Genomic DNA, 24938 nt, shown 5'->3' with positions numbered 1-24938 from the left:
TCATAGGATCCTTCCAATCTGATAAAGAGTGGATGGAGCTCTGGTGCTCTGTGACGAAGGCTACAGAGTAAGAGGTTGATTGTCTTCCCTGGGGAGAAATGCTTGTTACCCTTCTGGGAGAGATGTTGCATCTTGGAGACAGGGAGATGCTCCTTTGCCTCTTGGAAGACTCTCCCTGCTCTGCAGTAGGCGGTTCTAGGGCATCTTGAGCTGCTATGCGCGCCCTCTGTCGTCTTTGGAACTTATCCATAACGTTCTTCATGGACTGCATCAATGCAGGTTGAAAGGGATCAGCGGTATCTCCCGAGGTGGACTGCCACAGTGGACTGTACTATTTGGGTACCGACTGTGGCACTTCTGGTGTGTCTTCTAGGTCTGAAAACTCCTCATTAAGAATTAAATCCGGGAATTCCACCATTTACTTAATGGGGGATAGGTTGATATAAGGTCCTGATGAGCTAAATATATACAGTGTATGAAATGGACTCTTGCTTGTGGACGAAGGAGGTAACAACATTATTCCCATGTCTTCCGTAAATGGTGCAGCATCAGTGGGCAAGCGGTCGGTGGTTGAAGTTGTTCGCGTCAACCAGGCAGTGTCTGTCGACGGTATATCCATCAATGATGTAGTCGTGGTCGAGCAGTGTTTGGACTTGGTCATCGACAAAGAACCCTTAGTCGTCGTTGATGGGTTTGCCAAGGACAGTGTTTTACTCATGGATGAAGACATCTTCGATGATGACGAGCGCTCTCCCATGGATGACGTGGGTGTCAATGACACTTTAGTTGGGGCCAGTGAATCATGGCTGTCGGTCATCGTCCGCTTCATGGACAAGTGTCCCATGGATGGGGCATTGATAGGTGTTGATGATGGCTTAGCCATGGACGGCACAGAATGAGAATTGGTCGCCGCCCACTCTGCGGATGAGTGTCCTGTGGATCGGGCACTCCTTACCTTTCGATTTGGCTATCTTCACCTCGGCATGATGGTCTTTTTGCTCCCTAGGGGCGTGAGAGCTGGTTTTTGCCTCCTTGTCACCCTTTTTTCTTTATTTTGTAGGTAGATAACTTCCTCTCTCCACTGAAGGAGCTCTCCTCTTAGAAGCATGCTTCTCAGGGGTCCTGTGTGAGGTGACAGGGGCTGTTTTAACAGACTCTTCCTCTGAAGAATGACACTTACTTTCTAGATGAAGGAGAAGTCTCCTGTGTCTGTCTTGTAGAGTTTTATGAGTAAATGTTTGACAAATATGACACTTGTGGATGTCATGGGGATAGAGGCAGTAGATACATTCTTGTTGAGGGTCTCTAACAAAAACAATCTTCTTTCTGCGTTTAATGTAGTCCTTGAAGAGAGAGGCCCTTAGGGGAACCTTCAGTACCTGGGTCTGCGATGGCCATCGTTAGGGCACATTTATCTTACTGCTAATTTACCTCTATGTTTGCAGACCCCCCAAATGTTTTGCTTTTGTTGCAGCATCCTGACCTGACTTTTGCCAGTGGAGCACAGCCCTCAGCTGCACTGGGCTGGCTTTTGCTCATCGTTATGGGGAAACTGACACACCCTTAAGGCTATCAGTACTGGGAAACTTTGTTTCTCTTAGTCTTATAACTTTGTTGCCTCTTTTGGCAACTGTATTTCATTGCGCAAAGTACCTTACAGTACCGTGCAATGGGTTCCCTATGTTCTTAGGCTCTAGTCATCCGCTAGAGAATTTTTGGTGACTGAACAATGTGTTTAGGAGTGGACTGGTGGCAGCAGAAGCTTTTTTTTATACCTTTATAACTTTTTGCCGAGCCATACCGCACTTACCGCACGACTGTGGCTAGTGTCTGTCATGGCCGTGCCACGAGGTCTTTGTCTGCTCCTTTGGCCATTTTGTCCGTTGTCCCTCCCCCTGCTCTTTGATACTCAGGAATTCCTTTTTGGGCATGCAGTTGCCCATGAAAGCTGTGTCTTTTGCCGGCTACTGCAGGTCGCGTGTGTGGGTACCCAGGACGTGGGTCGGGACTATCTGGTCCCAATCCACAGTATGGTGTCAGGGTGTCTGGTGTGCATGAGGGCATGGGAGCCGCAGTGGTCTCTGATTGGAACACTGCTGGCGTGCATGAGTGGGGCAGATCTCCTCATTGGCTGGCTCGGTTTGAGCAATCACAGGAGGAGGGGTTTGAATGCAGACCTGCAGATCAGCAACAGGTCTGCATCGACCTGACAACAGAGGCAACTATCCTGAAGAGCCGACCAGAACCAAGGATATCCGGAAGCATGCAGAAGAAAGTTGGCACGCTGAGCCTGCTGCTGTCCTGGAGGAACCCTGCTTTGCGCTCAATCTCTGAAGACCTGCAAAGGTGCTTCAACCCCTTGGAGTGGTGGGGCCAATCACTCTCAACGCCTCCTGGTTGCCCTGCAAAAGCACCTGATCCGAAGTGTCCCTGGGACATCCAATGGACTATCCAGCTCAAACCTTGGCACCCGTGCAGAAGCATTTTCTTATGGAGTTTCACCTCGAGCTTGTGGGGAATCCTAACTTGCAGTGCAAAGAACCTTCTTGCCAAATTACATTGCCCCAGCTGCTTTAGGCCGCGAGAGAGAAGCGTGTGACAGACTGCGAGAGTTGGGTGCCCCTACGTCACTGTACGACAGTGACCGTCGCTGAAGTCTATTTTCCCGCATTTCTTCCAATGTCCTGAGACCAGCTGCATCAGTGCTTTCTTTGTTCTGCAACCAAGACGAGAGATATAGCTCCTGGTGTAAACCATACCTGCATCTGCACCCGCCGCACCTGAGCGCTTTGAAGCCGAATCCAGGGCAGAAAGATTGTTCCTCTGGCGATCCTCTCCAGACCTGCCAAGTTTGGACCCAAACTGAGCTAAGGGCGGTGAGTTCTGAAACCACTTACCCTTGACCCCTAGTTCATCCATAGTAAATTTACGCACAGAGTCCTTGTGGGCCTCCCTTTGGCTTGGACAGCCTCTTGGCTTCGTAAAGTCCTACGAATGTTGGGAATAGCTTTGATCTCCAAAACAGATCCTCCCCTAACTGATGGAATCCGTTGTTTACTCTTCAGATCCTTCCTCTAGCTGCCAGCTCCTTAGAAATTGTACTTTGTGACTTTACGCATGACTGAACGCTTTTATGCGTGCATCTAACATTGAGCACAAAGCTCCATTCATTGTAGGGCTGAACTTAAAGTTAAGGTTATCCATCTCTGAAGATTGTCAATAATATAAAGTATGCCTGCCTTTTTCCCTTACAGGTTTTGACGTGATTCCGCACTTTACCGCATTGAACAAAGTGACAGTATATATTTTACAAAGTGTGCTGTTTCAGTGGTTATATTACTGTGCGTTTCATATTTCACTTGTGTTTATTCTTGGGCCTAATGAATTGTATACTTTTATATACTACTGTCTAAGGGTAATCAATTCTTTGTGTCTTGCTGTGTGTGCTCATCAAAAATCTCAGATCACCCCCATTCGTCCTGTGACTTAGCCTTGACTGCTCTCCAAGCTACAGTGAATTGGTCTGGCTATCTTTCCCAGAAGTGTCCCGTGTTTCACTTACAAGGGTGGCCTCCTAAACATCTGAGGTTAAGCCCTGCCACCTCATTGGTTAGGGCCAAAAGGGACCACAATGAGATGGATGGACTACATAAGTGGGTTCCTTTCAGGCATTATAGACAATTCACATTGCTTTCCTTATGGGAAAATGTATTTATGTATTATTATTTAAATTACTGAGGATTCCCGGCCTGACAACGGGGAATATTCAAGTATGTGAATCTTTGGAAGGTCAGTTACAGATATGTTGATATCCAACACATGATAAGAAGTGGCTACCTGTCGCTTGGTCACCTTTGAACCATGGTGCAGCGTCTCAAAATTCCGAACAGGGAGCAGACCCCTCACTCTGTGGTCTTTGAACAGGACTCCTCAGATAAAACATTTCCTCTACTTGCTGGTTTTCAGTAAATGGAGCATTCGCCATGTTGCTATTAAGTGTCTGCTTTTCGCAAACATGCACTGTGTGACACACACGCGCAGAAACCTGCTGTTTATGCAACTTCCGCCACAGTGCATCTGTGTGGCACCTCAGGATTCCTGTGCTTCACACCATCAATATCAATAACAACAGTGAAAACACATCAAAAATGAAGGAGCTGGAGGGCCTTCTCCATGTAGCAGAACATGGAGGGAATGATTAGGGGGTGTAAACATTCACACTGCAGAACATAAATGTCCGTGAAGGATTGGTAGGCTGTGGAACTGTCACCTTCTGGGAATACAAATATACATGGGAGTGCTTATGGAGATGTAAACCCTGTACTCTGAATATCTTCTGGTGCTTAGAATTCTTGGGCTGGGAGACCCTCACCCTTATCCTTATGATGGCTGCTGGAGCCAAGAGAGATTGCAGCATTAGCAAACAGTACTTGCACTTCTTCCCTGAAGTGCCTCAGGTAGCCTGTGGACATCATGGTGGGGTGAGTCGTTCAACGTTCACCAAGGATCTTGACTGCTGACAGCACTTGCTTCTAATGCCGATTGACTCCAGGATCCATCTCTAGGGTTCACGTTGTGGCACTTGGCCTCTACACCCACAGGTTCAGCACACTATTTCTACTCTGCCTTGTTTCTCCTTAAGCACCAGTGCTGCTGTCTGCAGCCAAAGTAACAATCCCCATAGGTTTCCAACAGCCACCGTAGATAGGAAACATATGGAATAGGGACTCATGAGAACACCCACACAAAGAGCCCACGAGCTATGCATTACTCATTTGCAGTGCAGGCATGGCACAGACTCTGGCGACCCTTGAAAAGTACCTGACCAGTCTTAGGGCCTGTGTGCACCATTTGCAGTCACATACGAGCTCACAGAAATGCTGCTGCGCCTCAGGCATGCCTCAATGCCAGACGCTCATGAAAGATATGAGTGCTGTGCCTACCACCTTTGCACCGTGTTATGGCTCACAGGATCTTTTGATCTGAGGAAAAAGGGACGTTCTGCACTTAACATTGCTTCCTATGCCAGGGGTGCACATTCGGGTGGTGATGTCCCCCGATTTCTTTCTAAATCTGTGTAATTGGGACAACTGGGCAGACTCTGACAAAGATTATATTCTCTTGTTCAGGTGGTTGGCTGCATCCCCATTTCATCCAACCTCTGTACTTTCCTTTATATTTTTGGAGTACGATTTCTTTATTCAGGATTCCTAATGTAGCTGAGACATACGAGTTTCTTAATAGGAGGTACACATTTGGGAGGAGGGTTCGAGATGCTAAGAGAAGATGAGTGGATGACCATACCTTATAATGCCATGCATGCTGGCACAAATGCATTTCTTCTAAAATCAGATCATAGACATAAAGGTTATGTTCTCCGTGTGGTGTACTAATACCTTTGGAATAACCCATAGTATAAATTTAGTGGGTTTCAGTCAAATTCCAGACACTCTGCATCTTTTAACAACTTTTTTCACTGCTGTTGCCTTAATATTCACTCTTGCTGAATTCGTTCATAAAAAAGAATTACTGCTCGAGAGTCCATCTAAAACACTCAAACCCCTCTTTGCTCCTTTGAGGTCACGGAAGTCTGCTCACAACATCAAAACAAGTTTCAGCCTTTGTGTTATGAAGATTGAAATAAGGTATACATTAAGAAATCGTAAAAGCGCAGGCTGCAATTCTTAAATGGTGAATTCAGCCATTTTAGTAAATAAGCTTTGAACAGTCAAGTTACATTTTTTTGGGTGAAATGGGAATTCCTATTATGAAATTCCGAGCGCATACCACGGTTCACCCACTGTAGGCAATGGCAATAACAATACTCTCAACTTATCATACAATTGGGTTATTCTTTGCTCTCAAAAGTCCGAAGCACTGATGTATAGTGGATGTCTCTATCATGTAAGGTGGGAGGCGACGAGAGAGGAAGAGTAGGAGGCATGACAGAATAGAAAAAGGAGATTATATGATGACAAATAGGAGGCACTGAAAAAAGGATCCCAGAAGATACACACAGGGGATAACAGTGGGTGGGTAAAAGGGAAGGTCGTACACAATTAAACCCATTGGAAAGAGGGCGAGAGCTGCTGTGTATGTGGTATTGCTGAGAAGAAACAAACGCCAACAATATGGGTAAAGAATTCTGACATTATTCAGCAATGGCTGGGCAGACTCAGGGGGGCCTTAGATATTAAGGAAGGCATAACAATGCGACTGGAAAGAAGACATTTCGTTGTGCTCAAAAGAATATGTAATTGTAAGAAGGGGGCATGCGAGTGATTAGCCAAAGTGTATGGTGCATGATGGCAGTGCTGCTAACTGTACAATGGAGATGGGATGCTGAAGGGAAGTTAAGAATGTAGAGGTTAGGGCCACAGCGGGTTGCTAATGTTGAAGTAGGCGATGTATGATCCAGCAATATAGAGAACCTAAATATAAAATATATTAAAAGGACGTGAAGACTGTAGGTGGATAAATCATTTCATGAGTGCAGCTACATTTACGGACATAAGGGGGCAGGGTGGTTTGGATCAGGAGCTAATCAGCATGGCAGGAAAAATAACATCTGAAATACAATAATGAAATGAAGCCAATGAAGAATAGGTTAAAAAAGGTGTCAGATTTTGGTGGCGGAAGAGTGGGTGGGGGTGGGGGGGTCACAATAGGCATACTGCACTGTGGAAGGGGCAGTGTGATTGGGCACAAACAGGCCATCAACCTCTGATCAGGGTCAAATAGGAAGCACCCTTTACTCTTCAAGAACCAAAGACACCTAACCTGTGGCAAATGGCAACCTGACAGCAGACTTTATTCAACTTCCTCTCTTGGAGCTGAAAGGTTCCCGCATTGCGAGGACCTCATAAAGATAAGGGGGTGCACATGGGGAGATAGTGAAGAGAAAGCTCAAATCATAAAATGGGAACTAACAAAGCTGAAATAGCATCAGGGAAGGACCCTGAAACAGCATAGTACCTTTATAATCGAGGGAGGGAGCACCCAGCAAGCAGCAACACCGCCCCCTCCCAAACAACAGTGATATGTTTAGGCATTTCTCGATATCTTTCACCTCAGAATCTTAACTAAAGGAAACGCATGAATATACATGTTAGTTTGAATAGAGCCAAGCAAAAGCTCAGAGTATGGGCAACATTAGAAGGTTGTGCCACTTTAAATATTACTTTTTTAAAGTAAATCCAGACACCGCTCAAAGATGTTCAACAATCACAGACACATTGTACTCCATGTAGCACATGAGTGTGTTGTTTGTAACGTTCAGGAATTCAGAAACATGATGTTCAGTGATTATTATATATGAAATATTGATGTGCAAAAGGCCACAGAATGTGGCTTTAATGGGTGCTAATATTCCACATTCGAGTAATGGGCCTGAAGACATTTGGGGACCGAGCAAGACTAAAACCATCTTAAAATATAGTGCCCAGACAAGCCCCTACATCCTTCCGTGTCTTATTTTGTCTCCTGTTCAATGCCTCAGAGAGACAACCCTCCTCTATTTCTTGGACACGCACCTTGCCTCTCTTCATGTCCTCTTCTGTGTCGTTACCCTTCACTCCCACGCCTCTATTCTTTTTCTGCAGTGCATTCCAACTCTTTTTTAGAATGGTCTGCCGCATCCACGAGAGTTTACTACAAAAGCCTACCCCTCTGCACTGAATTGATTGCAATTCAACCATGTGGTACTTCGAACATGGCTGCCACCACAGGTTAGGAATTTTTTCAGGCACACTTTAATTAGTGCTCAGTTGGAAGAGCCAACAGTTAGAAGAGTACTAAGCTTTTCCGAAAAACAGAATGTTTGAGTGGATATGTGAGCAGGTGTTGCATTGATGGCAAACACGCCCCCCTTTGCCATTGTTGACAATGGAGATTTCCGTCCAAGAATTTGATGATGCAATGTGGAAATTAGGAAAGATTTGCTATGGTAACACCAAGTAGAAATAAGAAAAATCCCCATGAACTTAACTTGTAACCTAAGGCAGAAATGAGAAGACCCCACTGCTGTTTACCCCACGGCTCCCATCCCGGAATCACATAACAAGAAAGTGTGGATGATCAAACTTTCTCTAGTCAACACCGAATTCTCAGTTTGAATGATTTTTATCTGAATTGCGGGAAATGTCATGTTGAGACAATTACCTTAATGTCATGATGGAGAGGCTTCCCGTATCTTTCTTTGTACCGTCTTCGTATATTCATCAAATCTATTTCGCTTCTTGAAATCAGGATCCTTATAACTGTCTTATTATGGAAACCAAAATCCTAAGTGGTGAGACACATGGAAACGTTAGAGAAAGTAAACAGTGCAAGTCTGTCTCACAGAATTAGTTGAAAGTAGTAAAAAAAAAAAAGCTAACGAATGTTTGCCAAAATACATGTGTACACGACCATATCAAAACCACAACCGAAGATCGCTCCTTTTGATATTTATTGTAGCTAGTGTGTTTTTTTTTTGCTCTGATATTGAAGATGGTTTGCAAATAGATCATGGTTTAACCTGTGGATTAAAAACTTGCCCTGGATGTTTCCTCTTGGGGACACTCAATTGCCCAAGATATGTACTCTCGTCTATGAGTCTCAGTTACACAACTGTAAATTCAAAGTGCTTGGAAGCACCTTACAGGGGAAAACAAGATGTGGGCCTGTTCATTCTAGTTTTTCTACAGATTTATTGATAGCACTTCATGCGAGGAGGGACTGTCACAGGAACTTGAGCAATTGAAGTTTTAGATCACAAAATCACACTCCACCACAATAATGAGCCTGTCTCGTTTTTATTTCTCATTTATGGAAGTCTGAAGAGTAGCAGTAATGTACTATTGTTGTTTTGCTTTTTCAAAGAAAAGCTAAAGACCAAGAATAAAATGTTATTATTTGAATGGGATGATTTATAGAAAATTATAATTCATAAAATTGCAATGTTAAACATATTTTGCGGGCCATGCACATTACAAGAAATGCACCTTGTACACATTTTGCCTTTCATTTTGAAATAGTTGAATCTGATACCATGGCACTTACAGCATCCACCACAAAATAAGTCAATAGGAACAAGTATTTTAAACAATTAACATAGAAGAAACATAAAACGGATGCATCAAGCTAAATAAAAACAATATTATGGACAGGGAATTTTCAATGTGTGTGTTTTGGATAGATATAGGGCCCAATGGAGGAAATGCAATAAACGTGTCGTGTGACAATTGACTTGTACTACTTGATGAAATAAGACTACAAAGATAAAACCACAAGCACCCAGCGAAGAAGGGGTGTAGCAAAAAGTAATCGGTGTTAACCACATTGTGGCAAACCAACTAGGATGCCTCCACGAATACACCAGGAAATGAAACACCCTTTCACAAAACCCCATATGGTCAAAAGTGCTCAATCATGCTGTTTTCCACCATCCCACCATTCATCGTGGCAGAGGAGGAAGCAACGCCTCTTATAGAAGATCTTCCATGAAGCACTGGAAGGGCGACAAGTGGTACAGAAGCCTCAGCAACATATCGCCTGAGTCCCAGGTATGAGTTTGGTGAGGACACTGGGCCCACTGCCCGAATGAGGGCTGGGTCATTAGGGATAATCAGAGAAGTCCATCACCTGAGGCAAAGACCACTGACATGGGTCATGTTCATGGTGCCAATATTGCAGGACACCCCCTCCCGATAGGGTGGGGAGTGTTGTGGTCTATTTAGGTGAGGGTGCAGTAGAGTCATATGACATTGTCATTGGGTTGAGAGGCAATAATGGTAAAGGTCAACCAATGAAAAGGAGGGGAATTGTAAGGGGCAGCAGAGCAATCATGGGTGGGAAGGTCCTGTCCGCCTCTGTTCTGAGCAGAGGCAAAGTCTGTCTGTGTTGGAAGATGTCAGAAAGTGTGGCATTCATAGCAGACACCACCTGGCACGTGTGCGCGTAAGGGGCTCAAAATATGGACGTAGGCGCTATTCACCTTTGCCTGATTAATGAGGTTAAGAGCATGCCATCTGTCCCAGGTGGAGTCAAGTACTCAATGAGTTAAAGATGTTACTCCACTGGATCTGGAGTTCATATAAGGAGTTACTCCAATAGAACTGGGCCAGATGAGGAAGGAGCAAGTAATACTAGGATGATAGTTTGTTTGTTTATTATTTATAATATTATAGTGTAAGGGATAGAGGTGGCTGCTGTCCAAACCACTGCTCTGATACTTCCAAATGATAAGAGGGCAGTCACAGATGTTGAGTAGGTAGGGTATGCATGGAGTAGGACAATGAGCGGTACACATAGGCATGGGTGGCCCTCTACCAATGTTAGCCCTAGGACTAGTCAGGGCTCCCACTGTTCCCTGTGGGCACTTGAGAGGATGTAAATACATAGGGCCAAGGTGCCTACTTTGATTCGTTTCAGTGCAGCAGTTGCATAATAACGTAGCGCAGTACGGAATTTCAGATATCTTGGCAGGGCATGTGGGCTTCCATTTTGGGTGCAATATCACCCACTTTCGCATGTGGGTTTACCACAGTATGGCCTGCAGTCTTATGCGGCAGAACTTTGCTCTGCAGTTCATTGCCTGGAGCCCTGACATCTCTGTGACTCTGTGCAGTGCACAACAAAGATGTACTGCTTCCCCAACCCCGGGGAGTAGCCACTCACCTGCACAGTGGTCTGCCACCAGAGCTTCTGATGTGCCTGGTCATGCAGTGGTCCCCCCTCCTGCGGACTTCCACCTTGCGCCCACCTTGCTGGTGTTTGCCATGCCCCCTGACCCGCCCACCGGCCTCAGGACTAATATTAGATCACGCCCAGACAAAGTTCGGTCAAAGTCAACACGCTGTCTGCAGCTTTCCACACCATCATCTTGTTATCATGCTCTATTCCTACTACACACTGCTACTATGCTGACTTATTTCCACTGTTTGTGTTGCCTCTCCTGCGAGACATCTCCCCTGCGGCTTGCTTTGTCCCCACTTCCACTGCATTTTGTGCCCAAAGCCTCACTGCAGATTGACTTTTGCATTATTTACATCCTGGTGCATCTTTAGTCATTCCCCCCCCCCCCCAAGTACTCTGGTTTCCTCTATTCTCTGGCCCTTTTCTTTAATTTCCTGTTCTCCATGTGGTTTTCTATCCCATCATTCCACTCATACCATTCTTCTTCTTTGCACTTATCCGCTCGTAACTCTTCTAATCTTATCTATCCCCCTTGTTTGGATCAACCCTCCCCATTAATCTTCTCTAAGGAATGCCCGCGCTCTCTGTAATAAGGCCCACTCTGTCCTTGACACATTTGTTTGTCTTTACATACATTTCTTCGGAGTTACAGAAACCTGGATCTCGTCAGTCAACACCACTACACCTACTTCTCTCTCTTCTCCCTCTACTGCCTTTACTCACACCCCGCACGTATCATTCCGCTGTTCTTCTCTCGCCTTCTCCTCCTCATCTGCCTCTTATCTTTTGAATATCAATTTTCTTCTTTTGCCTTTGTTCTGATCTAGATCCCTGCGGGTGCTCTGAGCTCATTCTACGATGACCTTGATGTTCTTCTTTCTGCCCTTCGTCCTTTAAAAGTCATTCTTATCCTTCTTGGTGATTTCAACCGTCACTTTTCTTCTTCTCATTCTGGTCTCCCTTTTACTTCTGTTCTCGATTCTTGTCTTCTTTCGCCTATCCCTACTCTTACATTTTCGGTTCTTCCTAATATTGACCTAATATGTTCCTCCTCCTCTCTGTTACTTCTGTCTCTGCTCTTCTGGTTTATTCTTCTGATTAGCATCTTCTTTCTTGCACTATTATTCCTGCATCTACACTCTCCACCTATTCCTTTTCTGTTCCCACTTTCTAGTGTTGTGATCTCCGTACATGTGATACTCCATCCTTTATGACTGCCTTTATCTATTCTCTTCCCTCGCACTCAGTTTTCGTCACCTTTTGGCTGACAAGGCTGCCTCTTCTATCTCTACTTCCTTAACTGACACTCTTGATTGTCTGCATCCTATCTCTCCTTTCACACTCACTCGAAAACCTCCTCAACCGTGGTTGACTCTGTAGCTTTTCTCCCTGTGACGTACTCTCTGTCGCGCTGAACGTCTTTAGCGCAAGTCCCACACTGTCTTAGATTCCTCTGTCCTCTCTGTCTTGTCTTCCCTTCACACTACCTTTGAAGCAGCCCTTTACTCTGAGATTCTTCTTTCATAATCTTCACATCCTTTTCATCTTTTTCAAACATTATGTGGTATTCTTTTATCCCACCTTCTGATCCTGCTCTTACCTCTTCTCTCTCTGTAGATTATTTGGCATCTTAACTTTCCTCTAAAGATACTCTTCTCTGCTCTGCAATTACACCCTCTGTGTCTTCTCAATCTTTCTCCTCTTTCAACTCTCTCTCTGAATCTGAGACTGTGGTATTTTTGGCTAAGGCACATCCTACATCTGCTCCGCTAGACCCCTTCTATCTTGTCTCATTCTTAAAGGCCATCCCCTCCTCCTTCCCTTTCTTACCTCCCTGTTTAATATCTCACTTCAAACCTCTGTCTTTCCCTCCTCCTTCAAACACGCTACAATTCTTCCCATTCCTAATGAACCCTCTTGGACGGTTCTCTTCCCTCAAATTATCAATCTATATCTCTTCTTCTCTACTTCTCTAAGCTTGTGAAAGGTGTAGTTAATTCACAAGTTTCTTCTTTCATCACATCTAATTCTCTATTCCCTCATTTTCAATCTAGCTTTGTCCTCATCACTCCACTAAAATGGCCCACCTTCTGTCTGTGACTCTCTCCTGTCTGCTCGCTACCCTAAGCATTCCTTACTTCTAAACGTTCTTGACTTGTCAGCTTTTGAGACTGTGAAACACTCTCTTTGGCTCTCTTCTCTCTCTTTTCGTGGGTTCTCTGGTTCTGTGCTCATTTGGTTTGAATCTTACTTATCCGGCCACACCTACTCGGTCTCTGGGGTAGGTAGCACATCACTAAATTTTTCTCTACATCACGGTGTTCCCCAAGGCTCAGTCGTGGTTCTGTTTCTTGTGTTCTTCTATACCTGTCCTCTTGCCTCTATCATCTCCCATCTTCTCTAGGCTGACAACACCCTGCTTTTTCTATACTTTTCCTGCTTCTCCTATCCGATCCATGCTACTTTATTCTCCTGTTTTTTGGCTGTTCAAGCCTGGATGGCCGATCACTATCTTGTCCTAAACTCCTCTAAAACAGAGAGACTTTTCTTTCCTGCCTCTGCCATCCCTCTCCCTCATCTCATTTCCCCATTATTCTCTACCTATTTCCCCAACCGCTCCTAACCTGGGAGTCTACCTAGATTCTTCCCTTTCCTCCACTCATATTTCCGCTCTTTCGTGGTCTGCCAAGCAAATCTGTTTAATATTTGTAAAGCCAGGCCTTTTTTCATTCAATTCTTCTAAGCTCCTCATATCTTCTCTTACATAGTCACGTCTTTTCTAGTGGGTATACAGTGTTTATAACGAAATTAAAAGTGACAAACTTTTTCAGTGAAACATAAATATCGACATAAATGTCGAATTTTTAATACAAGTATATGTTTAAGGGATTAAAGAGGGTGAGGGGCTTAGGAGGGGGTTAGTAAAGCAGGGAAACCCGGGGGTATGGGGAGCAGAGCCCCCCAAAATAAAAAATAGAAAACAAATTGACATTCTTTCATTATTTTAGAGTCACTGACAAAGTTTGTCACTATTTTTCTTGTCCTTATAAAGACATCTAACCTTTCTACTGCTATTACTTACTCTTCGGCCTCCCTCTTTCACACCTGCGTCCTCTCAAATCCAACTTTAACTCTTTGATCCATCTACTATTTTCTCTTTGTCTTTGTGACCAGGTTGCTCCTGCTCTTTCTAGCCTTCGTTGGCTGCCCTTTCATTCTTGTCTTAATTCAATTTCCTTTGTCTAGTTTTTAATTCTCTCCATAATCTCTCCCCACATTATTTTTCTTCTCTGTTCTCTTTCTACTCCCCTTCCCACTCTCTTCCTATCCTTCGTTCTGCTTTCGTAGATGCGATCACCTTCATTCTGCCTAAACTGGTATATCTGATCATGTTCATTATTCATTTGTTGTATAGTTTTTTAATATGTTCAGGACTTTGGCGTATAGTGCTTTATGAATTCAAATATAATACACAAATACGAATGTGCTGTATGTTTTGTACATGGTCCTTATTGAGCTAGTGTCTCTGTATTCAAGTATCGTGCCAGCATTCTATGCATGTAGTACTGCAACTGTGCTCCTGGCAGTGGTCGAATTTGGCGACAGCGGTTGGGAGCACTGTTCCTCTACTTTATTTTTTGTGTTTTACTGTTCCTATACTTTTTTTTAAAAAAGAAACAGCATCTTTAAGAAGTTGAAACTTGCACTTCACTGCACAGCACTGAACATATCCTAAAAGAGCAGATGTGTTTGTTTGGGGGTTTGGATTACACGGGGAAGGGGGCGTGGTGATGAAGTTTGTGGGGAGCGCAGGCAGGCCAGCAGGGAACATAGTTCCACTACTTCTTTTCGTACACTTCCACTGGCTCCTGGTGTGAAGATTCCCAACAAATGCTTCTGCAAGCTGCTGCATCAGTTCCATCAGTACCAGCTTGTGATTGTGGCTTACTGTTCTGAGGTGGCGTTAGCTGCAGCGTGGGTGGGGACTTTGTGATGCAGGCAACATTTCTCCCGTTTTGGCTTGTAAGGGATTGTTCCATGGGTGGTGGAGTTATCTCTTGCAGGTGTCTACTTACTACGTGCACCGTGGGTGGGGTGTTCCTGATATGGGTAACATTGTGCATTGTTTTTGACATTTCGATAGCTGGAAATGGAGATGGGTAAAATTGCTGTTTTCTTTCCCTTTTATTTTTCAGGTGCTTTGTTCATCGTGTGAGTTCTGTGTTTCCTTCTGTGGCTGTTCATTTGATAAACATGCTTTGAACATGATTAAAGTTTGGTGATCAGGTTTGTGCCAAGTGTCGGAGGTGACCTTCAGTGTTTGTCATTTTGTTGGTCAATTTGTTTTCCCTGATTGGCGCAATCGCTTTGGGCTTTGGGAGAGGGTGTCAACTTGTATGAGCCATTAGCTGTTAGGTGACCACTACTTGATTGCAGGTGCAGTTCTATGTTCTTTGCTGCAGTAATCGATTAGAACGAGAATTTTCTCTGGATTCGTGCTCTGGCACATTCTCTCATTCGGTAGTTGCACACTTTGGTCACTGAGAGTTTCGTCGATTGTGCCTCTATTCTTTTGTGTATCCTTGAAGTGTATCAATGAAGTACAACCAACAGTTTATAGAGACGTTGGGCCAAATTACATGAGCTACTCCTGTGACTGGCAATATTGCACCTGTGCAGGCAATATGACTCTGGCATTGGCGCCGATCTACTGGTGCCATATATCTTTGCAACAGTCAATCAATGCAAATGTGTCAGTTAGTTTAGCTATTGTTACAAAACGTCTACTGCCTGATGCAAAATTGCTTGCCAGTGGTACAAAAGTACTCAGATTCTGTGAACCTTATGCAATCTGCTCCTCAGGCGACAGTTCAGTGAATAGTGGTGATCTTTCTTCAAAGATTATGCTGCATGTTTTCTAAACAACATTCATCATGTTATTGCCTACATCATTAGAGGTACAGGTTTTCAGGATATTATTGTGTGTTATTACAATATCCATCCCTTGAATTCTAATATTTATCTTTATTGATGTTTATTGCATTGTCATGGTAGAGTAGATCATGTTTAAAAGTGAAATATTTGCATATATCCACCCATGCACACATTTGCTGTACCACCAATTTCAAGAAAGTATTGGAATGAAGAAGAATATGTATGTCAATAACAATGAGGATCCCAGGGGAAGAGGAAGCAGATCACCAAACTTGAAATGCACAAAATAGTTCTGTTTATCTAAACTGCATGTGGCATGGTACAGCTGTCTCGTGCCACGAGTGTGGGGGTGAGGGTGGGGGTGGAGATTAGATAAGTGCATAGGCTCCCATCTCCTGCTGCTGGTGTGAGCATTAAAGGAGTCCAGGGTTGCAGCCATCATAAAACATTGTCATCAATGGTGTTGAGTCGATGTCCCTCGAAGGCCTCCATCGAGGGTGATGTTATTGAAGGGTATACATAGCTTGCGCAGTGCCCGTTGGCCTCCGTTCTGTTTTTCTGCGTTAGCGTTTGCTTCAAGTGAAATTCGGCACGCCTCTTCTGTGACGTACGTTACAAAAATCATCAATTAATATGTTTTCTTCTTCAACTCTGTCGATGTCGAAGTCCAACTTTAAGAAATGCAGAGATTGTGGCTCAAAAATGTCACTTACTGACCCGCATCCTATCTGCCTGTGGTGCCCCGGGAGAGCCACAATACCACTGAGTGTTCCAAGTGCCAATCCATGACGGGGACAGCCTTGAGGGAATGGAAGGGGAAACTTAAGGTAGGAAAAATCCCCAAAAAGTCACCTACCTGAACTGATAGGCCTACGACCGACGAGTTGAGGGAAGACTCTCCGTGGAGAAAGAAAGCCAAGTGTTCTAGGTCGAGGAGTGGTTCCCACCACTCTTCCTCGTCTTCAAAAAAGTCGAAGAGGAGGCACCGACGGTCACCTTCATCGACTTCTTCATCTGACGATTCCCCTGAAAGGGTTGCATGCCCTTCTTAAAAATCAACACTGACTGAATGGGAAGCCTTTAGGGTGCAGATGTTGAAAATATTTAACAAACAAAGCCATGCTCCGACCGTGCCTTCGGATGAAGCCAGAAAGGAGAGGTCATGGTCGAAAACCCACACGCCCTTGAGCCTGGTTAAAAGACCTTATCTGCATCGGGAGCCCTCGAGGCCCCGGTCTGAAAAATCAAAGGATCACAAGAAACATGGTGAAAAGTGGACATTGCGGTCATGGACGCCATCGACACCTTTGACGCTGGCAGTGCCTTCGACACCTGCCAGCCCTCAACGCCTCTTAAGTCCTCGATGTTGAGATAGACATCAGCGCCGAAGTCTTCGATGCTGGCTGTGCCACATTTGCCAGCCACACCGTCGGCGCCTAGTGCTCGTCAAACATCAACGCTGATAAAGAATTGTTGTCAACTTCGACAACTTCGAAGCCTGTGGTTACAAAACCAGCCAAAGTTTATGCTCCTCCCCTGAAGAAGGAATTTTTCAAGTCCCTTACTTCTATTTATCAAGAGGAGGAACATTCTGATAATGAGGAAGCAGCATTTGGGTTACAATACAGTACACCCAATGTACCAGTAAGCTTAATCCATGAGGAAAGCAGAATGCAGGATTTGTATGAAAACTTGCAAACAGCAAGTGGGGTTGATACATCCCCAGGACCAGAGTTCGGAAAGCCTGAACCAGGGGAACATGCTGACTCTTCCTATCGTAGCTTATGTCAAAGGTGGTCGATTATTTGAGTTGGAGTAGGCCCTCATTACCCTGGGACTACAAAAAAGAGTGGCTAGGAACTGGGAGACTCCTTAGTCTAATCTGGCAGTCGACAAGAACCTGACAAAAAAATACCACCCCTCCAGTAGTGACTACCTGTCAAAACACCCCACTCCAGAGAGTCTGGTGATGCAGGCAGCTATGGCTACTTCAAAACAGGCAGTGTACCCTAATATCCCTCCTGATAGGGACTACAAGTGCGTAGATGGATGGGCGAGGAAGCAATTTTCTGCAGGGAGCATTCAGTGCCAACTCCACTTGTGCCCTCGCAAACTTTTCTTATACTCTATGGGACTGCAACTCCATGGAAGCAGAGCACATTTCCAAAGGGGATGAAAAGGACGGCTTCTTAGCTATTAAGGACGGCAAAGAGGCCATGTGTGAGTCCCTTCAATCAGGATTGGATTCTACAGACAGCATCAGCGGATGCATGGCTACCAGCACTGTCATGCGCAGATTTGCGTGGTTTAGGAAGTTGAGTTTTGCACCGGATGTGCAATCTAGACTTCTCAACATGTATTTTGATGGGTCTCATCTTTTTGGCAACAAGGCTGACGAAAGCCTTGAGAAGTTGCAGATCTCAAAGGTGGCAGCCAAATCTTTAGGCGCCACTATTAGTCAACCTCAGCCTTTTCGTCCTAGGGGGCAACCTTGGAGGGGTAGATCTTTTTGCTACTACTCCTCCGTTGGAAGGGCGAAAGGAATTACCGGTCAGAGATGCCAAAGAATATTTCCTCGTGATGGACGAGGTAGAGGTGCAAAGCCAGCTCAAGCAACAGCCTCCTTACCATCAGTCTCTGCAGCAGCTGCCACAAAAATACTCTGAGGTCTTGAGCCACAGTTCACCAGTGGGGGGCAGACTGTCTCAGCATCTGCAAGAATGGTGAGACATTACTTTGGATGCTTGGGCTTTGGAAACCATAGCCCATGGTTATTGCCTTCCTAAGAAGACCTTAGAACAATCCACTGGAAAACCACACTTTGAGGATTCCGGATCCGCTCCTTGTGCAGGACATTTTAACCCTGCTAAAGAAAGGTCCTATAGAACCAGTACCTGTAGCGGAGAGGAACAAGGGATGGTACTCCCCATATGTTTTGATTCCCAAAAAGGACAGAGGACTGAGACCCATCTTGGACTTGAGATACTCGAACAAGTTCCTCAGGAAGGACACGTTCAAGATGGTCACGCTTTCTCAGATCCTTCAGGCCCTCCAATTCCAGGGTTGGTTGATGTCATTGGACCTTCAGGATGCTTATTTTCATGTGCCAATCCATCTCAAGCACAGAAAATACCTGAGGTTTGTGGTTGGCCGTGCTCATTTTCAAGTTTCGAGTTCTGCCATTCGGGCTGACCTCCGCCTGAGGGTTTTCACCAAACTGATGGTGGTAGTGGCAGCGAATCTCAGGAAAGGGGGGGTTCACGCCTACCCCTACCTGTACGATTGGCTGATCAGATCTCGTTCTCCCAAACAAGCTCTGGATTATCTCAAAGTCACCTGCCACTCTCTTCACAGACTAGGCTTCTCCCTCAATTACAAGACGTCCCATATGACACCTTCCCAAAAGCTCTAGTACATCAGCGTTGTACTAGACACATCCATGGGAAAGAGTTCGCCACCCGAGGTGAGGGCTCAAGATATTCTTCAGATGGTTACCAACTTTCAGTGTGCCCAGAATCTGCCGGCCTTCGATTTTCTGAGGTTGCTCGGCCTCATGGCATCCTGCATTTTTCGGGTGCCGGAGGCCCGTCTGAGAATGAGATCCCTTCAATGGGATCTAAGGACACAGTGGTTCCAGTTCTCAGGAAAAATATCAGACTGACTTCAAATTCCATCCAGAGTCTCACAGGATCTTCTGTGGTGGGCCTGCGGGAACAATATTCTGAAGGGAGAATGCTTTTGGCAACCATGGCCGGTGATAATAGTAGTGAATGATGCCTCACTCATGGGGTGGTGAGCCCATGCCAACAATCTGACAGTCTGCGGTCGTTGGTCTCCATCGGAGTCCAAACTACACATCAATCTTTTGGAGCTGAGGGCAATCAGACTAGTGCTGAAGGCCTTCCTGCCCTCTATCCGGGGAAGGAATGTCCTGATAATGACGGACAACACAGTGGCCATGCACTACCTCAACAAGAGAGCAGACGTAGGGTCACTACCACTGTGCAGAGAGGCAATGCAGCTCTGGTACTGGGCAATTCAAGAAGGAATCTCCCTATCGGCAGTTCACCTAGCCGGATAGGAGAAGACGGCGGCAGACGCTCTGAGCAGGCAGAGCACAGTCTCTCACGAGTGGGAACTAGCTCAGGAAGTCCTTCAAGAGATCTTCACCCATTGGGCAACCCCTCAAGTGGATCTGTTTGTGACCAGTGTCAACCGGAAGTGCGAACTGTACTGCTCCAGGAAATTTCCTCTAAGAGGAGCTTTAGGAGACGTGTTAGTGGTGGATTGGGAGTTGCCACTCCTATACGCATTTCCTCCAGTCCCCATCATTCCTCATATAATCAGGAGGTTGAGATGGTTTGGGAAACACATCATCCTAATTGCTCCTGATTAGGCCAGGAGGACGTGGTACCCGAACCTTCTGGACATGTCCATCTGTCCTCTGATGCTTCTTCCACAAAGAGAGGACCTTCTCTCACAAGAGGAGGGCCAGGTTCTCCACCCACAGGTCAAAACTCTGAACTTTCATGCTTGGTTTCTGAAAGGCTCGGTTGCAAGGATTGGGACCTCCCGAATGACGTGATGGAGGTGTTACTTTCGGACAGAAGACCAGCAACAAAATCCTTGTACCGTTGCCTTGGGAATAGGTTTTGCAACTCGTGCAAGGTAAAGAATGTTGATCCTTTTCTGTGTAAAACACCGGATGCCCTTTCTTTTTTTTGTATCGTTATCTAATTTGGGCCTTCAGATAGGTACCATCAAAGGCTACTTGGCAGCGCTAGTGATCTTTAAGCGAAATACCACTGGTGACTCAATTTCTAAAGGGGCTCACTAATGTGTTCCCTCCATCTCCTTTCCAGGTTCCGGTTTGGGAACTTAATCTGGTTTTGAAATTCCTGCTGTGTGCTCCATTTGAACCTCTGCACAAATGTCCGCTAAGGTTGTTAACATTTAAAACAATCCTATTGATAGCTCTGACATCAGCCCGTAGAGAGTGAGCGAGTGGCAGGCACTTCCATCCAAGCCACCCTTAAGCATCTTCCACAAGGACAGGGTTGTTTTAAGGGTCAAATCCTCCTTTTGAAGAGGAAAGACTCCATAGGTTGGACCCTAGCAAAGCACTAAGCTTTTACATCTCCAGAATGTCTAAATTGGAGAGTTGATGACCAACCTTTTATTGGATACACAGGACACAAGCTAGGTCAGGCTGTTTCCAAACAGCCTTTGTCTAGATGGATAATTCTCACAATATCAGAATGCTACAGACTGGCAGGTAAAGACCCTCCTGAAGGTTTGAGAGCTCATTCCACCAGGGGCATGGCTACATCTGCAGCCCTTCAAAGGGGTGTTCCAATTAGAAATATCTGTAAAGCTGCAACATGGTCTTCCATCCACACGTTTGCTAAACATTACTGTCTGGATGTTTCCCATGCTCAGGATTGTACGTTTGGCAAAGCAATACTTTGCTCTTCCCTTTAAAATGTTTAAATTGTAATTATACACCCTCCTCTAAACATAATACTGGTTTGGAAGTCTGTCAAAGATGAGGAATACGTGGGAGAACACAATCCATTCGAAGAACAAGTTACTTATCCCTGGTAACGTTCTTTCGACTGGATGTTCCTCCCACGTATAATATCCCTTCATCATATAGACCAATCAGCTTGATTGCCATTGACTGCAAACTTTAGCCAATTAATAGAGCTGTAAAAGATTGGCTTGACAACTAAATCCATACTACATCAAACACAAGGTGGATTTAGGCCTGGTCTGTCCATATGTTAAACAAAATAGCAGCAAACAAACCTAATACTTGGCGACTCCTCAGTTTGTTCCAGGGGTTGGTTGTCAGGCAGAGATATATCCCTAGCGGTGTGGCTGCCACACTGTCAATTAATAAAGATAAATAAAAATAGGAATAGTTCTCAAATGCGCCAACCTTTAAATTTCTTAAAGAAAAAAGCATCTTCAGGTGAGCCTCACAGGACACCAGGCTTATCAAGGCCCTTTCTTCTCAGATCTCTAAGCTTAACTGCCTAATAAAGAACCTACCAGAAAAATCTTTTGGTATTCTTCCTAACGGGAACATGTGAATGAACCATTTCAGTCTATTACTATTGACATTAACAAGGTTACTCTTTCTCTCCTGATGAACCATTCACACTTGAATGGGGAAACACGTGTTGAGAGAATATTTGGACTGGACATAGCAAAGGGATTGATTTATAAGAGAGAACACTTGAATCTTAAGACATTTCTTTCATATCTATTTGAAATTTGGTGTGAAGTAAGACCAGTAAATCGATGGTGTGAAGTAACACCAGTAAATTGAAATAAAACCTCGAATAGAGCACAAGCTCATCAACAAACACAACACAGTGTCAGCCTGTTATTTCAATAATTGACTCACCAGAAGACTCTTTTTTCTTTAAGAAATTTAAAGGTTGGCGCATTTGAGAATTATTCCTATTCTTATTTACCCTGGTCTGTCCATAGATCACCAGGTCTTTAACTTGTATATCATATCATCTATACGTTTTCCACTTTGAGGACAATGCGTCTTTATGCTGCATTTTTAGAATTCTCCTCAGCCTTTGACCTAGTCCACATGGCTGGACTTTTATCTAAACTAGCTCGATGGTTCTGAACATTTCACTTTTAAACATTGAGGCCTGTAGGAGTAAACCTTAGCACAAGTTCGGTTTGGCCGTTCAGGGAAGCTTCAGATGTCCTTCAAGACATCCAGGGGAGCCTGGCAGGGCTGCTTACTCCCAACTATTCTCTTCCCGCTTCATGTGAATGATTTGGTGGCTAGGATTTTAGCTTCCTCTGACGATGTCCTTTACTCCTATATGCTGACAACGTAATTCTATTAGCCAGAACCCAAATCACAATACAGGCCCAATTAGCAGCAGTTGGCTGACAGTACAGCTTTAACAATCTCAAAATAAAGAAAAACATGTCTAAAATCATGGTTTTTGGAAATAACAGGCTACATAACAGAGCAAGTACAATATTTCGATATGGGATACCCTTACAATATGTCAATGAATCCCCCTCCTTGGGCGTGAAAATCTCTGACACCCACCTGCAGTTGGAAATCTCACATATCAGACTCAACAAGAAAGGTTGTGCCTATTGAAAAGGCAATTGCAGAAATGGTGAAGAAGCAGGCAATTTCATCTCATCTCGAGACGGCTGTACGCTTTGGCCCGCTGCGATAAGCTCCCTCTCAACCAAGTCACAAAAGCATGGAAGATGTGAGACACCAGCCTCTGCAGCTTCAACTTGGGAATGATTGAGAATGCTCTCCATGTCTTGCTCATCTGTTCTCTACATAAACAGCCGAGGAATGAACCATTACGACCGATGCTGCGCGATGGAGGCACGTGGTCTGCCAATGAAGTGACGGCCTTCCGCTTGGGAGCTGTTGATGTTAACGTGTCGGAATGTGAGGGAGCAAACGGATCATCTTGTCTTTCCTTTCGGCGATTACGAGGGCACTTGCACTCATGTATTGATACATTGTTTTTTTTTATTAGACAGGCCTTTGTATAAGTGGTTTTTCAACATATATTTTGGACTAGCTTCTCTTAACTGATTTGTTCATAGTGTTGTGTTTTAATGTTTGTATATGTTTATTGTATTTTTAATGTTTTTGCAATACTGTTTGTTTTACACGAAAGTCCCCTGGGGCTAAAAGTATTCATACATCAATTAATCAATCATTTCATACAGGTAAAAACGAAATGGAAACTCAAGTATGGTACCAGACATGCTCATCTCCCCACTCAGTGTATTATTTTCCTGGCATGACTCCACGGCAAGACCTAACGCCATCACGTACCATCCATATGGCTCATGCCAAACCCACACCAGTCAATTGTTGCCATCTACAGGACTGAGAGCAATACATTAGAATACAATATGTATAATGACATAAGCTTGTCGTGGGGCTTTGGTGCTATAACTGGCCACTTTCAATAGGAAACATATGTGCAGGTTTCCAAATAAGTATTATGGCCCCTAATTACATGCACTCTTACAAGTGGTGTGCAAAATTAATATTTGCTGTAATGTCTTAAGCAGCCAATTAAGTAACAAACGGAAGCAGGATTTGTAGGTTACCTTTCGACAGCTTCCGGGTGCTCTTTATATCCCTTCATTTTAAACACTTAGCATATGTTCTGGTTTGCCCTTTTCTTTTCAAATACTTAACATGTACACGTTTTGCAGTAGCGTGTTTAAGCAAATCAAATGGTGACTTGAGTGAGATTCTTGGGTTGTTTTCTCGCGTTGCATTTTAAACCATCCATATGGAATACAAACTGTGTTTTGTCTCACACTTATTTGGCATTGTCCTTGCTAATCCTCAGAGATTATTGATTTTAAACGCTTGCAATTCATACATTAGGATTAGGACATCTGCAACCTACCACATTTCATAACTAATGCAATAGCAATTTGAATTTTGAACAGCAGATGGCGCACCAGACCCGTAAAATAATGCTTCACGTTTTTAAATATAAGTTGAATATCAGCTACACGAAACAGAACGGAACACTTGTCCTTTGTAGAATCTTCCCGGATGCCCCCAAATATAATCATCAAATGAAAAAACAATACTAAGAAACATAAAGTTAAGCTATCTTTTTTAAGGGCGAAAACTACTTACATGAAATGCGCTATACAGTCTGTAAGCAAAATAGGATGCTTTGTCCCGGACACACATCACTGCAGAAAACACATAGCATAAAAGAGAACAACAATATTACAGGGCAGAAATATGCTTTGCACTTTTTAGGTTTTCGCATACATTGCTAATGTGAAATGCACAGCAACATATCTAATGATTTTAATATTGAGGAAATGCAAGTGTATTCTCTTATCCATTTATGAAGTCGTCCGGAAACAATGCACTTTACCTCATAATTGCATCAGACATATAAAAACAGTACTGGATGTCTGGCAACGTACATAATGGAATTGCATACTATGGATATTTAAACGCTACAATCAAGTCAATGGAATTCATTGTCGAGGTGAGAGTGGTGGGTAATTGGTGATGTAGATGAGCTTACTCTCGGTGGAGGGATTGGGTATTAGAGTGGAAGGGAAGGGCAGAGAGACAGGTGTGTACAATGAGGGGTTGGTTCATTCAGCGCCAAGAGGCATGCCGTGGCTGTTTGATAACACTCTGGGAAGATACAAGTTGCGAGAGATGGGTTGAATAAGACGGAGAGGTTAGCAGAGGTGACAGTGCCAGCTCCTTAACTATGTGTGTTGTAAAGGGGACGTTGGGAGAGCAGGACGGGTTAGCAGAG

At 44.3% G+C, this 24938-nt stretch overlaps 1 protein-coding gene across 1 annotated transcript in view; it reads right to left on the bottom strand.

Moving 5' to 3' along the window:
• Positions 1-24938, bottom strand: part of ANXA10 (annexin A10) — a 330211-nt gene that overhangs the window by 11487 nt on the left and 293786 nt on the right. The window contains exons 11-12 of the mRNA XM_069630205.1: positions 24290-24348; positions 8161-8283 (exon numbers count right to left, since the gene is read on the bottom strand). Of these exons, the coding sequence (XP_069486306.1) occupies positions 8161-8283; positions 24290-24348 (182 nt within the window). The remainder of the gene's footprint in view (positions 1-8160; positions 8284-24289; positions 24349-24938) is intronic.

This window comes from Ambystoma mexicanum, chromosome 6q, assembly GCF_040938575.1.
Source record: "Ambystoma mexicanum isolate Mex_15411 chromosome 6q, UKY_AmexF1_1, whole genome shotgun sequence".
Classification (NCBI taxonomy): domain Eukaryota; kingdom Metazoa; phylum Chordata; class Amphibia; order Caudata; family Ambystomatidae; genus Ambystoma; species Ambystoma mexicanum.
This window is presented reverse-complemented; position numbering and strand designations above follow the sequence as displayed.